The following is a 14,067-nucleotide window of genomic DNA, read 5'->3' on the forward strand; positions in this document are numbered from 1 at the left end:
ATTTGCCAGTAACCTTTGAGCAGATCAAATTTGCTCACAAACACAGCTGACCCCACCCTGTCAATGCAGTCATCAAGCCTCGGAAGAGGATAACAATCAGGTACCGTGACTGCATTGACACGGCGGTAATCAGTACAAAAATGGAACGTGTGGTCAAGTTTAGCTACAAGAAGACAAGGAGAACTCCAGGGACTTGAACTAGGCTCAGCAATGCCATTCGCCAACATGTACTCCACCTCCTTCCTCAAAATCGCCCTCTTTGCAGGATTAACGTGGTATGGATGCTGCTTGATGGGAACTGCAGCGCCAACATCAATATCATGCTTGAGAACTCGCGTTTGTTTTGGTACATCGCCAAAGAGCTCAGGGAACTGGTTGACTATTTCCACCATGTCAGCCCTCTGCGACGGAGATAGATGAGGAAGGTGAGAGTCAAGCACAGAAATCATAGCAGAATTGTTCAAGCGCCCCTCTACCACTGCACAACACGGGCTACTCCCAACGTCATCGTCCCCCTCTTCCACCACAGAGATCAGCACCGCACCACTGGACAGCACCGGTTCAGCAGTCGGTTGTGGGTCAGGTGGCACAAGAGGAAGAGCAGAGGAGTCACGCTCATGAAACGGCTTCAACATATTCACGTGACATAAGCGCTTCTGACGCCTACGATCTGGAGTCGCAATCACATAGTCCTGATCAGACACTCTTTCCAAAACTTCATATGGGCCGCTAAATCGAGCCTGCAAAGCAGACCCAGGAATAGGTAGCAACATCAGCACTTTGTCACCCACTACAAAGTGACGATCGACAGCCTTATGGTCATACCACTGCTTCATTTTACATTGAGTTTGTTTTAGATGTTCACGAGCAAACTCACATGCCCGATGTAAACGATTGTGAAAGTCAGATACATGAGAAAGTATGTTCTTAGTGGGGTCATCACTAAAACACTGGTGTTTCAGGACAGCCAACGGACCTCGTGGTGAGTGCGCAAAAACGAGATCAGCCGGACTAAATCCCAAAGACTCCTGGACAACTTCCCTACATGCAAACAACAACCAGGGAATAGCATCAGCCCAATCCCTACCAGTCTCTAAACAATACTTCCGTAACATACTCTTCAAAGTCTGGTGGAAACGTTCCAGTGCCCCCTGACTCTCAGGGTAAAAAGCACTGGAAATGTTGTGCTGGATGCGCAACTGTTGTAACACGTGAGCAAAGAGACGAGAGGTAAAATTAGACCCACGGTCGGTCTGCACAACCTTGGGTAGACCGAACAGCGAGAAAAATTTTAACAGCTCCTTAAGTACAGCCTTGGTGGTGATAGTACGCAGAGGGATCGCCTCTGGGAAGCGAGTCGCTGCGCACATCATTGTCAACAGATACTGGTACCCACCTTTTGCACGGTCAAGTGGACCAACAATATCAGCGATGACTGTATCGAATGGCTGGCCTAACACAGGGATAGGATACAACGGCGCAGGTGGAATGGTTTGATTTGGTTTGCCAGCTAACTGGCAAATGTGGCACATCTTGCAAAAACGAACAACATCTCTCCTAACACTAGGCCAGAAAAAATGTTGAGTAATATGATTTAATGTCTTTGCTATCCCCAAGTGTCCAGCCAAACAATCATGAGCTATACTTAAAACCTTACCTCTATACATCTCAGGCAACACAATTTGGACGCACTCCTTCCCCAGGTTTGGAGCATGAGGAGGTCTCCACTTCCTCATCAACACTCCGTCTCTGAAAAATAAACACTGTGGTTCTTTTACTATGTCAACATCTGACACAAGCTGCAACAATGGAGCAAGCGTTGAGTCAGATTCCTGAGAAGAAATCAAATTTTCACGAGACAAGTTCAGTGTGCTTTCAACTTTCGCCAGTGGCACAGAAGTAGTAGATGAAGGAACAATACTACCTAAATCATCAAGATTAGCAAAGAACAAATCAGACAAATCGGGCACATCAACAGCGGAGGAGGACAGTGAGCGCTTACGCTCCTCAGAAGCTGCACGCTTCGTCATAGCACGAGTGACGGCACAGGCGGGGAACACTTCGGGATGCTCCTGCACACACTCGTGGACAACAGATGGATCAGGGACAGAAACCTTGGGCAGCACATTTGAATTCGGTTGGGCCCACACATTACCAAATGTGATATCATTCCCAAGAATAAAAGTTACTCCCGGAATAGGCAGTGAGCCACAAACCCCCACAGCAACAGTACCAGTAACCAAATCAGATTGCAACTCAATTTGGTGAAGTGGAACGGTCACCGACCCCATTTCAAAGCCACGCACAAGGACACTAGTCCCTGTCTTTGTATTTTCAGACAAAGGCAAGATTCCCCCCAAGATAAACGACAGTGCAGCTCCAGTATCACGCAAGATACGCACTGGCACACGATTTTGATCGCCAGCCAGACACACATAGCCATCACTTAGAAAGGGTTCATAGCCAGTTTTCAACCCAGACACAGCTTGCAAAACAGAGGAGGAAGGACAAGCTTTAATTAACCCCACACTCTTGGTGTCCAACTTTCCATGCTTCTTCTTTAACACTGCACAGTCAGCCACCAAATGACCGGGCCTCTTACAATAATGACAGGTTGGTTCACCACCAGGCAAAGTTTTAGGCGAGTCAGGACGATGTTTGTTTTTAAAAGTCACGCGATGTGTCAGCGCATACTCGTCAGCCAGAACTGCGGTTTGATGTAATGTACAGTATTTACCTGACGCTCATGGAGAAAGGTGGCAACAGAAGGAGGGAGGCAATTCTTAAACTCCTCGATCAGCACCAGTTCGCGCAGTTGCACTTTACTGTGCACCTCACTAGCTGTGCACCAACAATCGAACAGTATCTCTTTCTCACGAGCGAATTCCATATAGGTCTGACTGTCTACCTTTTTTGAGCACCGGAAGCGCTGCCTGTAAGCTTCAGGTACTAACTGGTAACCCCGCAGAATTGCGGCTTTAACCACATCATAATCTGCACTTTCCTGGTGAGACAACGAAACGAATATTTGTTGGGCATGTCCTGTCAATACAGATTGAACTAACAGAGGCCACACTTCCTTCGGCCAATTCAAGGTGTGAGCAACCTTCTCAAAGTGCGGAAAAAAATTATCCACGTCCTTTTCTGCAAAGGGAGGTACCAATTTGATGTGTTTCATGACATCAAACCGCGCTGACGCCAAATCAACACCTCCCTGAGCAGCCTCGTTTTCTCGTGCTTTTAGCTGCAACTGATTTTCAGTTTGTCTTAATTTTAACTCCTCCCACCGATTATCTAATTCCTTCTCTCTAATGGAGAGCTCTTTCAACCGAATTGTCTCCGTTAGATCAACGTTAGGCAAAATTCCTTTCTCAATCAAAAAGGGATGGACTACACTCTTGATTGAGGTCTTCAACCGCTTCTCAGAAGCGCTGAGTTGAATGTCAAATAACCCAGCCACTTCAATCAATTGATCTTTCGTGAGACTATGAAAAGCCTCCAACGTTGGATTATCGGCAAAACCTTGTGCCGCAAATGTCATGGTGTCAATTCCAAAAGGTACACACACAAAAAAAACAACACAAAATCGCACCTGCTGCAATGTGCGACCAAAAAAACTGCAAAGTAGTCACTAAAATTCCCCACAAAAGCGACTACAGCTCTCTCCCCACACACAAAAGGGTGGTCCACCATCCAACTAATAGGAGGACACAAGGCTAGACAGACCAAAAGGGCAAAACGCCCACTAAAGCAGCACCGAAGTCTAACCAGAACCCCTAACCACCAGTAGCATGGGAGAGAAAAAAAACCCACGCAAAACACCAAAGCGACAGAGCACACGACCGGAATAATTGCACTGTACTGCAACCTGAACACTTACCTGTCAAAAAAAAACTAACCTGAACTAAACCTTACCACTAGTCTTCAGTGGTTCCCCTAAAAGGCGTAGTTTAACCGCAAACTCAAGGGGTATATGATGCCACGCCCCTGAAGCAGGCCGACTAAGGGCTACCACCAAAAACAAATAACTAAAATAAAAAAGTGGTGGACTCTGTGTCCACCCGGCGGCTTCCTATTCACAGTACAGCAGAAACCACTCACAGCCGAACAAAAGTGCTCACCAAAATTCGCAGACTTACAACCCACTTCTCTCAATACAAAACTATCAAAAAGGTCAAAAGGGTGCAAAAACGGACGAGGCCCCAAATGTTACAAACTGATGTAGCAGTGTAACATCTATGCTTCTCTCTAATGGAGAGCTCTTTCAACCGAGACATCATTGGCTCTACTCCAGCCACCTGTAAAACAATTAGGTGCAGCAATCATACAAAAATATACTGGGGGCCCCTAGTGGTAGGAGGACGTAACAATATGAGTGATTGGGATCATTGTGAAACCACTTACTTGTAACTATTTCTGTTCTTTTTTTTCTTCCCTTGGCTTGTCCAGAGGAACGCACTACATTCTACAGTCCCAACAATGAATAGGGTCTTTTTTTTTTACAACTTACAAAAGCTGTGCTGTAAAAAAAACCCTAACCGAGCATTTGTTCCCAAGATGATAATGTTTCTTTCTGTAAGAACAACATTATCTGGCCATTAAGCACCATTTTCTGCCATATGTCTATGAAGGTTCTTACGGTAGAGGGAAAAGAGAAGGCGCAAAAACACATCAAGGAAGCACTTCAGAAGTAGGGGTATAGAAAATGGCAACAAACACAAGAGCATTGTTATTCCCTACATTTCTGGACTATCTGAGAAACTCAGGAGGCTCATCTACAAATACAACATCCCTGTACACTTCAGACCCGGTAAAACTCTGAGGCAGAAATTGGTCTACCCCAAGGACAGGATACCCAGACACAAACAGGACAATGTAGTGTATGCAGTTCAGTGCAGTGAAGAATGCACGAACCTGTACATTGAGGGAACGAAACAACCTCTTCACAGGTGAATGGCTAAACACAGGAGAGCCAGTTCCTCAGGTCAGGACTGCAGAACTCTGCAGTCTATCTTCATCTCAATAACAAAGGACACTCATTTCAGGACTGCAGTGTGCACATTCTAGCCAGAGAAGACCGGTGGTTTGAAAGAGGAGTAAAAGAAGCCATCTTCATCAACCTGGAATGACCATCACTGCACAGAGGAGGTGGTCTGAGACACAACTTGTCAGCCACCTACAATGCAATCCTTGACACACTTCCCAGAAAACTGAATACACATCCACACCAAGACTCAGCTGACTTCAATGGCTCACATGATGGCAGAGAGAGTCAATGACCCACAGATCACCCTAATGACCCTCTAGGCTGCTAACACCGTTCACACCCGGCCTCTGGTGACCCTAACAACCTACAGGATGTCTGAGAGGGTCAATGACCCATGTGACCTCAACGACTCTCCTTCAGGTTGCTTTTAGTCCACAGGATAAACACCTGGAACTCCCCACTAGTCAGACAGAACTGAAGAAGCCTTTCGGATGAGAGGTGAAACATCTTCAAGAATTTCAAGCAAGTCCAGTTGCCTTCTTTAGCACCTACGGTTTCATTTTCTGCCATGTTTCTATTTCTGACTACTAAATATTGGGATGAAATGACAGACAGTTGGAGAAGTATCTGTCTGAAGAGCTTCTGAGTGTGAGGAGTATTCCACAATGCAATCTAACTCAGTACGTCATCCTATTTCAACAAGTCTCAATCATTTTATTTATTTATTTTTTGCCATTTTCAATTTGCTCTATGAAGCAAGCTAATCTTAAACTCTACTCATTTGTTATGACCATCTGGCTTTTGGACAAACATGCTATGTGTCCTGCTAAGCTAATTTCTAGCTTAGCTTGACAAGACGTGAAGCTAACACTCCACCGAGTTGTAACAAAATCTAGGAACGACACTCGGCCATAATACTCCATTCATTTAAATTATTAGCATGGAAGAAAAAGACTAGTCTTTCTTGTGTATTTTGATTTGTTTATTGGGGCTGCATACATATTACATGCCTGTGCACAAACCTCAAATACTATTACATCTGGACTTGATTTACTGAGACGAGATCACACCTGGCTATTGTGAGCAGAGTGAAATGAATATGTGCCCAGATTTTTTATTTTATTTTATTTTTTTAGCTCAGTTTATAGAATATAAAGCTTCAAACATACTCCGAAGCAGCTGTTGCAGGTGTTTGAAAAGTGATATTTACTGTTCTAACGGGTGTGTTTAAGATTAAAGATAAGTGTTTTTGTAAAAGGGACAGGGTTTTTGTGTCACTGTGTTTACGTACCGCACAGAAATAAACTGCACTGTCATTTGGCTGCAGATTTTTGATTGTTATTTTGCCGTTATTTTCCCCATTTCCATCCAAACTGATTTTGTCTGTAAAGAGCAGCTCAGGGTTTTTGAAATGCATATTAAGATGTCCAAGAATCTGTAACTCGTTGCTGTGAGATTGTTTATACCAGAGCATGACATCATAGCCTGGTATGGCATGAGAACACTGAAGATCTGTATGTTCCTGTATATTCTTGATTAAATCAGGAGGAGTCTGGAGAACATTTTTGACAGCTGAAGACCACCCTGTTTGAAAATGACAGATTAAGTGAATTTTGAAATTACTCAATACTTTCTGTCTGAATTGGAATTGGAATAACTAATACTTGATAATAATGTAATAAGAAAAGTGTAGCATTACCAGTATGACAGATGAATGATGCAGTAAAAGTAAAGAGGGTGATGATCATCTTGGCTCTTCCTTTGAATTAATGGCATCTGTATCTGCGAGTCTGTTGTAGTCATACTGCAGTGTCTAAAGCACCATCATGTGACAGAGAACTGAACTGCATCACGGAAAATAGGACAAAAATGGGGACAGAAATTATTTCATTTTTTATTGGATGAGTGAGAGGTAGGTGCAAAAATCAGGGGTGGGTATACATAACATAACATAACATTATATAAAAATATAATGTATAAAAACAACCACAGACATTATCAGAAAAAGATCAAGATTATGAATACATAAAGTAAACCCTCCAAGGGATTTGAGTACTTGCTTATTTTCTATCATCTGTATTCATGTGCACAATAAGCTTGTCATACTTTTTTTTTTTAACTGAAGTTACATTAGTTGCTGCTTTTTAGCCTCATTAATCAAGCATAGAATGGAACTGGAGAAACACTGGAGATTTCATTTGCTTGTTGAGCTACAGTAGCTATCCATCCATTATCCATAACCGCTTATCCTGTGCAGGGTCGCGGGCAAGCTGGAGTCTATCCCAGCTGACTATGGGCGAGAGGTGGGGTACACCATGGACAAGTCGCCAAGTCATCGCAGGGCTGACACATAGAGATAAACCAAAGTTCACACTCACATTCACACCTATGGTCAATTTAGAGCCACCAATTAGCCTAACCTGCATGTCTTTGGAGGAAACCCACACAGACACGGAGAGAACATGCAAACTCCAGACAGAAAGGCCCCCGTCAGCCACTGGGCTCAAACCCAGGACCTTCTTGCTCTGAGGCAATAGTGCTAACCATTACAACACTGTGCTGCCCATGAGCTACTGTAGGTAATTAATTTCTATTTTTCCCCACACATTTACTCAGGTGGTGCAAGGGTTAGCACTGTCACCTCACAGCAAGATGATTCTGGGTTCAAACCTCATGGTCCACTGACGCCTTTCTGTGTGGAGTTTGCATGTTCTCCCTGTGCCTGCATGGGTTTCCTCCCACAGTCCAAAGACATGCGAATGAGGTCAACTGCTGACTCTAGATTGGCCATAGGTGCGAATGTGATTTTGAATGGCTGTTTGTCTCTGTGTTAGCCCTGTGATAGATTGGTTACCTGCCCAGGGTGTACCCCACTTCTCACCTGAAGTCAGCTGGGATTGGCTCAAGCTTCCCCCATGACCCTGATGGATAAGTAGTATTCTTCGTTTGCAACCACGTGACCAAAACTGCTTGGGTCATTGACCGTTGGCATGTTGTAGGATATACAATATACACAGTAGTAAGATATACACTAGTGAGAATACAGACTGGAAAATAAAAAGGAGTTACATTTAGAAGCTTGTAGTCATTTCTGAAATCTATTTTAAAAACAATCATTTTGACTGCTTCAAAAGATAGGTATCTTACACACCATATAATATATTTAGTTCTAAAAGAGCGCTCACCAGGCAAGGAGGCTGCAGTATTTGAGATAGTGGATTGACATGAATCTTATTCGATTGACTCTGTGATCGTTTGGGAAGATTCTTCAATAATTTTGCGCTTCTTTATGTGCTCTGTAAGCCTAGCATTTTGAGCTCCCGCTTTAGTAACAGCTTTGATTTCATTGTGGCCTGCATTTTGTGTCGGAGCCCAGTCTGGATCTGTAAAATTGTCGAGATCAGCTGGTTTCCCGAATGGAAAGAGAAAGCAAAATAAAGGCAGCATGATCAAAAATTCTATACAGCTCTTTTTTAAAATGAAATAATCGGAGAAGTCTTTTATAGTCGGATCACACACTCGACGATCATGGCTTTGTCACATTTGACAGCGGTGAGTTTCTGCACGACCAGGCTATTAAACGACCCAGTATTTCTTATATATTGTGATCTTTCATTAATAATTAGTTCATAGCACTTACTATTGTTAAAATATTCACTGCAGATTCATGTGGTTTTTGCTTTCTCATCACTTAGGCTACATCCACACGACAACGGCAACGAGATGTTATTAAAAAAAATCGTGTCCACATGGGCAACGGATCAGTAAAATATCAGGTACATATGGCAACGCAACGCTTGCTGAAAACAATGCAATACACGTACCACACCTCTAGGGGCGCTGTAAGACGGTCCCTTCGGAGACACCAGAACAATAGAAGTAGTAAGGGTGCATGCGCATAAACTATTATGCACGAGACTTCATATTAGCCACAAAGTCAGAAAAGTCTGTTCGTAAAATTACATTATAATGACCAAATACAATGAAAAGTATTTTTCCAGTCTCACCTGTGAAAGGTCATCCCATGTGATCTCGTTTGGACGGCAAACCTGTTGGTATAGTTAAACGCAGCACATGAATGAGGCATCTTTATTCTCCGCTTTGACCCATCCAATATGGTGGTGAGGATGACGTATGATTCTACACGGAAGGCGGCGTCTTTAATGGTCCGGAATAAATTGAATGCTACACATTGATGGATTAATTTGTTCTTCTACGCCCTTTTTGAGGAATGTATTGTAGGACTTAAACCAACATCTGAAGAGGTGAGATCGCTCCTTTTTTCCCCTATTTTTGCTGGCGGGATTGACTCTGCCCTAAGGGCTATTCTCTCTCTCTCTCACTTTGCACCATTACACAATAAATATCTCATCTCATCATCTCTAGCCGCTTTATCCTTCTACAGGGTCGCAGGCAAGCTGGAGCCTATCCCAGCTGACTACGGGCGAAAGGCGGGGTACACCCTGGACAAGTCGCCAGGTCATCACAGTGCTGCCACATAGACACAGACAACCATTCACACTCACATTCACACCTACGGTCAATTTAGAGTCACCAGTTAACCTAACCTGCATGTCTTTGGACTGTGGGGGAAACCGGAGCACCCGGAGGAAACCCATGCGGACACGGGGAGAGCATGCAAAGTCCGCACAGAAAGGCCCTCGCTGGCCACGGGGCTCGAACCCGGACCTTCTTGCTGTGAGGCGACAGCGCTAACCACTACACCACCGTGCCGCCCACAATCAATATTCACTGTGAAAATATTTTGTAAGCGCGTTTCATGAACCAAGTTATAGGATTTGTTGACAACTCGCATCGAGTTCATTACACTTCTACCCGGCGTGAAGCACATGTGGTTGTGACATCATCATAAACAAATCCGTTCTACTCATCCAGACGACTTCGCAACAGCGCCGTTGCCAGATCTTTCCACTCTGGAACCCGTTCTCAAAAGATTTCGTTTTGAGGCACCCAAAACGCCGGTGCCGTGTGGACGCCAGGCCGAAACGATAAACAATTTTATCGGATTCACCTGAATCCATTGCCGTGTGGACAGGGCCTTAGATCAGCCCAGTTTATGTTGGACAGCCATTGACGTCTACACTCCATGGACAATTCTCTTGTTTTTTCTCCTGGATTATTTATAATTGCTGGAATTTGAAGGAACTTATAAGTCCCCTTGTCTTGAATAGAGTTGTGCCTGCATCCAATTACAGCACAAAGAGTCAGCATAGTGAGAAACAAAAGGGATTCTTGAGCGTAACAACCTCTCAAGCATATCTTGTATAGTAAATGAGCACCGCGTGAGTTTGTGTATATCCTCCAACATGGCCCACTTCCGGTTCAAAGCCTCATGCATAATTAGCTATGATGTCATGTGCAAATGAAGAATAGATGATAGATGGATGGATGGATGGATGGATGGATGGATCTACTCAGCTGGAAAGCTGTCAGAACAAAAAAACTTCCAGCTTGATTACATCAGCATTCGAAAGAGGGTGCGCGCATCTTTTGACAACGTTGGCAGATGTTGGTCACTTTGATTTCCGCTGTACGTTTTACTTCCGTCCTACGATGTCTCGCACAGGTCTCAACGAATCTCGTTTACGGCCATCGCTTTGACATATGGACTGATATATTACGGAGCATATTTCAAACACTCATAACTTGCTATAGCAGTGACAAAATAGCAATCAGAAATGCATTCCTATATTTAATAAAATGAAATAAATAGAATTTTGATAATAAAAAAATTTGCCTTCAGTTCTCCTTTAAGCAGTAGTTACATCACATTGTCAGTCACCTTAAGGTAATCAATCCACCAAATGTTTGCTAAAAATAATCATCATGTCTAGTGTTGTTGAAAGATGGATAATTGTTCCATGTGCTTGGAGAAACCAGGTTTTTTTTTTTTTTGAGATAAGTTATATTTAAAAATCTGCTCATATTAGATGCATTACAATGAGAACGTTATTCACTTCATTACATAGAAGAGGGCTCCCTCTGTGTGTTTTATTAGTTCCTGCAGTAACATCAGTGCAGGTGTTTTTGTTCAGCAGTGCAGTCGCTCTGTAACACTGTGTTCTCTTACTGCACAGAAATATACAGCGCTGTCCTCCATATCCAGAGCCTTCACGGTTAAAGATCCATGTGCAGCAGTTTCTTTCACCGTGGAAAATTTATTTTTATCAACAGAACCAAACTCAGGTTCACCACTGGTCGATGTGTACACGATGAGCTCCATACTCTCTCCGTGGCGCTGTCTGTACCAATACATCTGATAATAGCTTGCATCTTTATCATGACTGCATGTCATTTCAGCAGATTTTCCTTTCTCAGGCCAGGCAACACTGGGTGTTTGGGTGACTCCACTGTCTCCTGCTAAAACTAAAGGATAACAAATAAATTGAGAAGATTATTGAAACATGAGCCGTCAAGAATTATTTATATTTACTGATTAAACCCATTACAAGTTCATATCACTTCATAGACGAATAATACCTGCAGTCCAGAGAAGCAAGAAAGGCAGGATGATGATAACACTAATCATACTGATTCATAATAACGCCAAGAGACAGGATGAGGACCAGAGACTGCTACATTCTCAAAATCATCCTGTTGAGGATCAGATGGAGGAAATGACGACATCAAAACCATTTCAACTCCTCCTTTCATGTGCTGTATTCTAAAGGAGCATGTCTTTTTTTGCCTCTATCTCCTAGTTATAAATGGACTTGTGTTGCATTTATACCTTTCTTCCTAATGTATTTTTTATTTTATTTTTTTAACAGATGAGGATGTGCAGTAGAATTAACACAAATGTAATTCTCAGCCAACACTAAACACTTGTTGCAGGTGTATACACCATTTTGGTGCATCTGTTTTAAGATCCTGAGATAAGTGTTTTTGTACAGGTACAAGGAGATTTGAGACACAGTGTCTCCGTACCGCACAGAAATAAACCGCACTGTCATTTGGCTGCAGATTTTTGACAGTAAGTTTCCCTTTATTGCTTCCATCGCCATCTAAATCAATTTTGCTTTTCAAGGAATCTTCAGGATATGGGAAATTTAAATTCAGGTATCCAAGAAACTGTAAGTGATTGCTGTCAGATTGTTTGTACCACAGCATGACCTCATGGTTTGGTATGGAATGAGAACAGTAGAGATCTGTAGATTCCTGTCTCGTCTTGATTAGGTCAGGAGGATTCTGGTCAACATTATTAGCAGCAGAAGATCTTCCTGTCGGAAAACAGCAGCAAATGCTCTTGATTTGAACTTCCACAAAATGTCCACAGTGCATTAAGCATTGATTAATATCTCATAGAAGTGTAGCATTACCTGTATGGCAGATCAGAGATGCAGTAAAAGTGATGACAAAGATGATCATCTTAGCTCTTTTTCCAAAATCTTCTCCTAGTCTGTTACAGTACGGTAATTGCTCCATCTTAAAAGGTGTAAAACGCCCCCTTGTGGGAGATAAACAAATTGCATCAATGAAATATGTTGCCATGATTTATTGCTATATTATGGGATGAGCTTAAGGCAGGCACATTGTTCATCCAGCTCCATTTCTTTGGGTGATATTACACCTACTTTACTGAACCAGAAGCTCAGTATTACACAGCGATGACTTTACATGTACGAAGTTGGAAAACAAGAGCTTTTTTTCTCTTCTAAATATGCACCTGACTGTTAATCATCGGTAGATCATCTGTTGATTTCCACTGCACAGCTTATATGACAGTAAAGTGTCATAGCCTGAAATATGAAATGTGATATCTGTTGAGTTCCACTGATCAGTGAGAGTTGATTTGTTACTGATTGATTTCCCTTTGGGCAGCACGGTGGTGTAGTGGTTAGCACTGTCACCTCACAGGAAGAAGGTTCTGGGTTCGAGCCCAGTGGCCAACTGGGACCTTTCTGGGTGGAGTTTGCATGTTCTCCTCATGTCTGTGTGAGTTTCCTCTGGGTGCTCCGGTTTCCCCCACAGTCCAAAGACATGCAGGTTAGGTTAACTGGTGACTCTAAATTGACCGTAGGTGTGAATGTGAGTGTGAATGGTTGTTTGTTTCTATGTGTCAGCCCTGTGATGATCTAGCGACTTGTCCAGGGTGTACCCCGCCTCTCGCCCATAGTCAGCTGGGATAGGCTCCAGCTTGCCCGCGACCGTGTAGAACAGGATAAGTGGCAACACATAATGGATGGATGGATGAAGCCATTTTTAAACTTGCTTTATTTCTTAATTAATGTGTTATTCAATTACGTTTTTGGTTTTAGTAATCTTATATCGTGACTCGTATTGGCAACTAATTGCTATTAAATATTATACTTATCGGCCTATTCGGTTTTTAGCCATGTTGAATTTAGTTTGTTTGGTACACAGCAGGCGTCGCTTATCCGCGCAATCTTCACTAGACTTGTGTGAGACTTTTGGCCCTTTTCCACTACCCTTTTTCAGCTCACTTCAGCTCGCTTCAGCTCACTTCAGCCCGACACGGCTCGCGTTTCGACTACCAAAAACCAGCACGACTCAGGTCGTTTCAGCCCTGCTTAGCCCCTAAAACTCACACCATTTTGGAGTGGGGCTGAAGCGAGCCAAGCCGTGCCGAGTGAGGCTGGGGGCGTGAGCAGACACTCCCCTGTGCACTGATTGGTGAGGAGGAGTGTCCTCACATGCCCCGCGAGCGCACTGGGATCTGTAAACACCGCAAACCCGGAAGGAGAATAATTACGAATTACGAGAATTTCTGAAGCCTTATGCACCTCGCCTCATCTATACGCTCTTGCCAGTATCTGTCCGCGTTGTCGGTGACAACAAGCCACAGCACCAAGACCAGCAACACTAACGACTCCATGTCCTCCATGTTTATTGTTTACTATCCAGGTTGTGAGACTACCGCTTAAAAGCTCACTGATGTCACTGTTTGCGCTGCTTAACGACATCACGTGACGTCCACCCACTTTCGCTAACTCCACCCAATGTGTCCACCCACTTCCAGCCAGCACGGTTCAGCGCGGTTGTAGTCGAAATGCAACTCCAACAGCCCCACTCAGCCCGACTCAGCACGGCACGGCTCA

At 43.5% G+C, this 14,067-nt stretch overlaps 1 gene segment (V, D, J or C); it reads right to left on the reverse strand.

The window, feature by feature from the left end:
* Positions 1-11,039: 11,039 nt before the first annotated feature.
* Positions 11,040-12,433, reverse strand: LOC132893703 (T cell receptor beta variable 14-like). The segment is given in 2 exon segments: positions 11,040-11,374; positions 12,328-12,433. Coding segments are annotated over 2 exon segments (441 nt in total).
* Between the last annotated feature and the right edge of the window lie 1,634 nt (positions 12,434-14,067).

This window comes from Neoarius graeffei, chromosome 11 (assembly GCF_027579695.1).
Source record: "Neoarius graeffei isolate fNeoGra1 chromosome 11, fNeoGra1.pri, whole genome shotgun sequence".
NCBI lineage: Eukaryota > Metazoa > Chordata > Actinopteri > Siluriformes > Ariidae > Neoarius > Neoarius graeffei.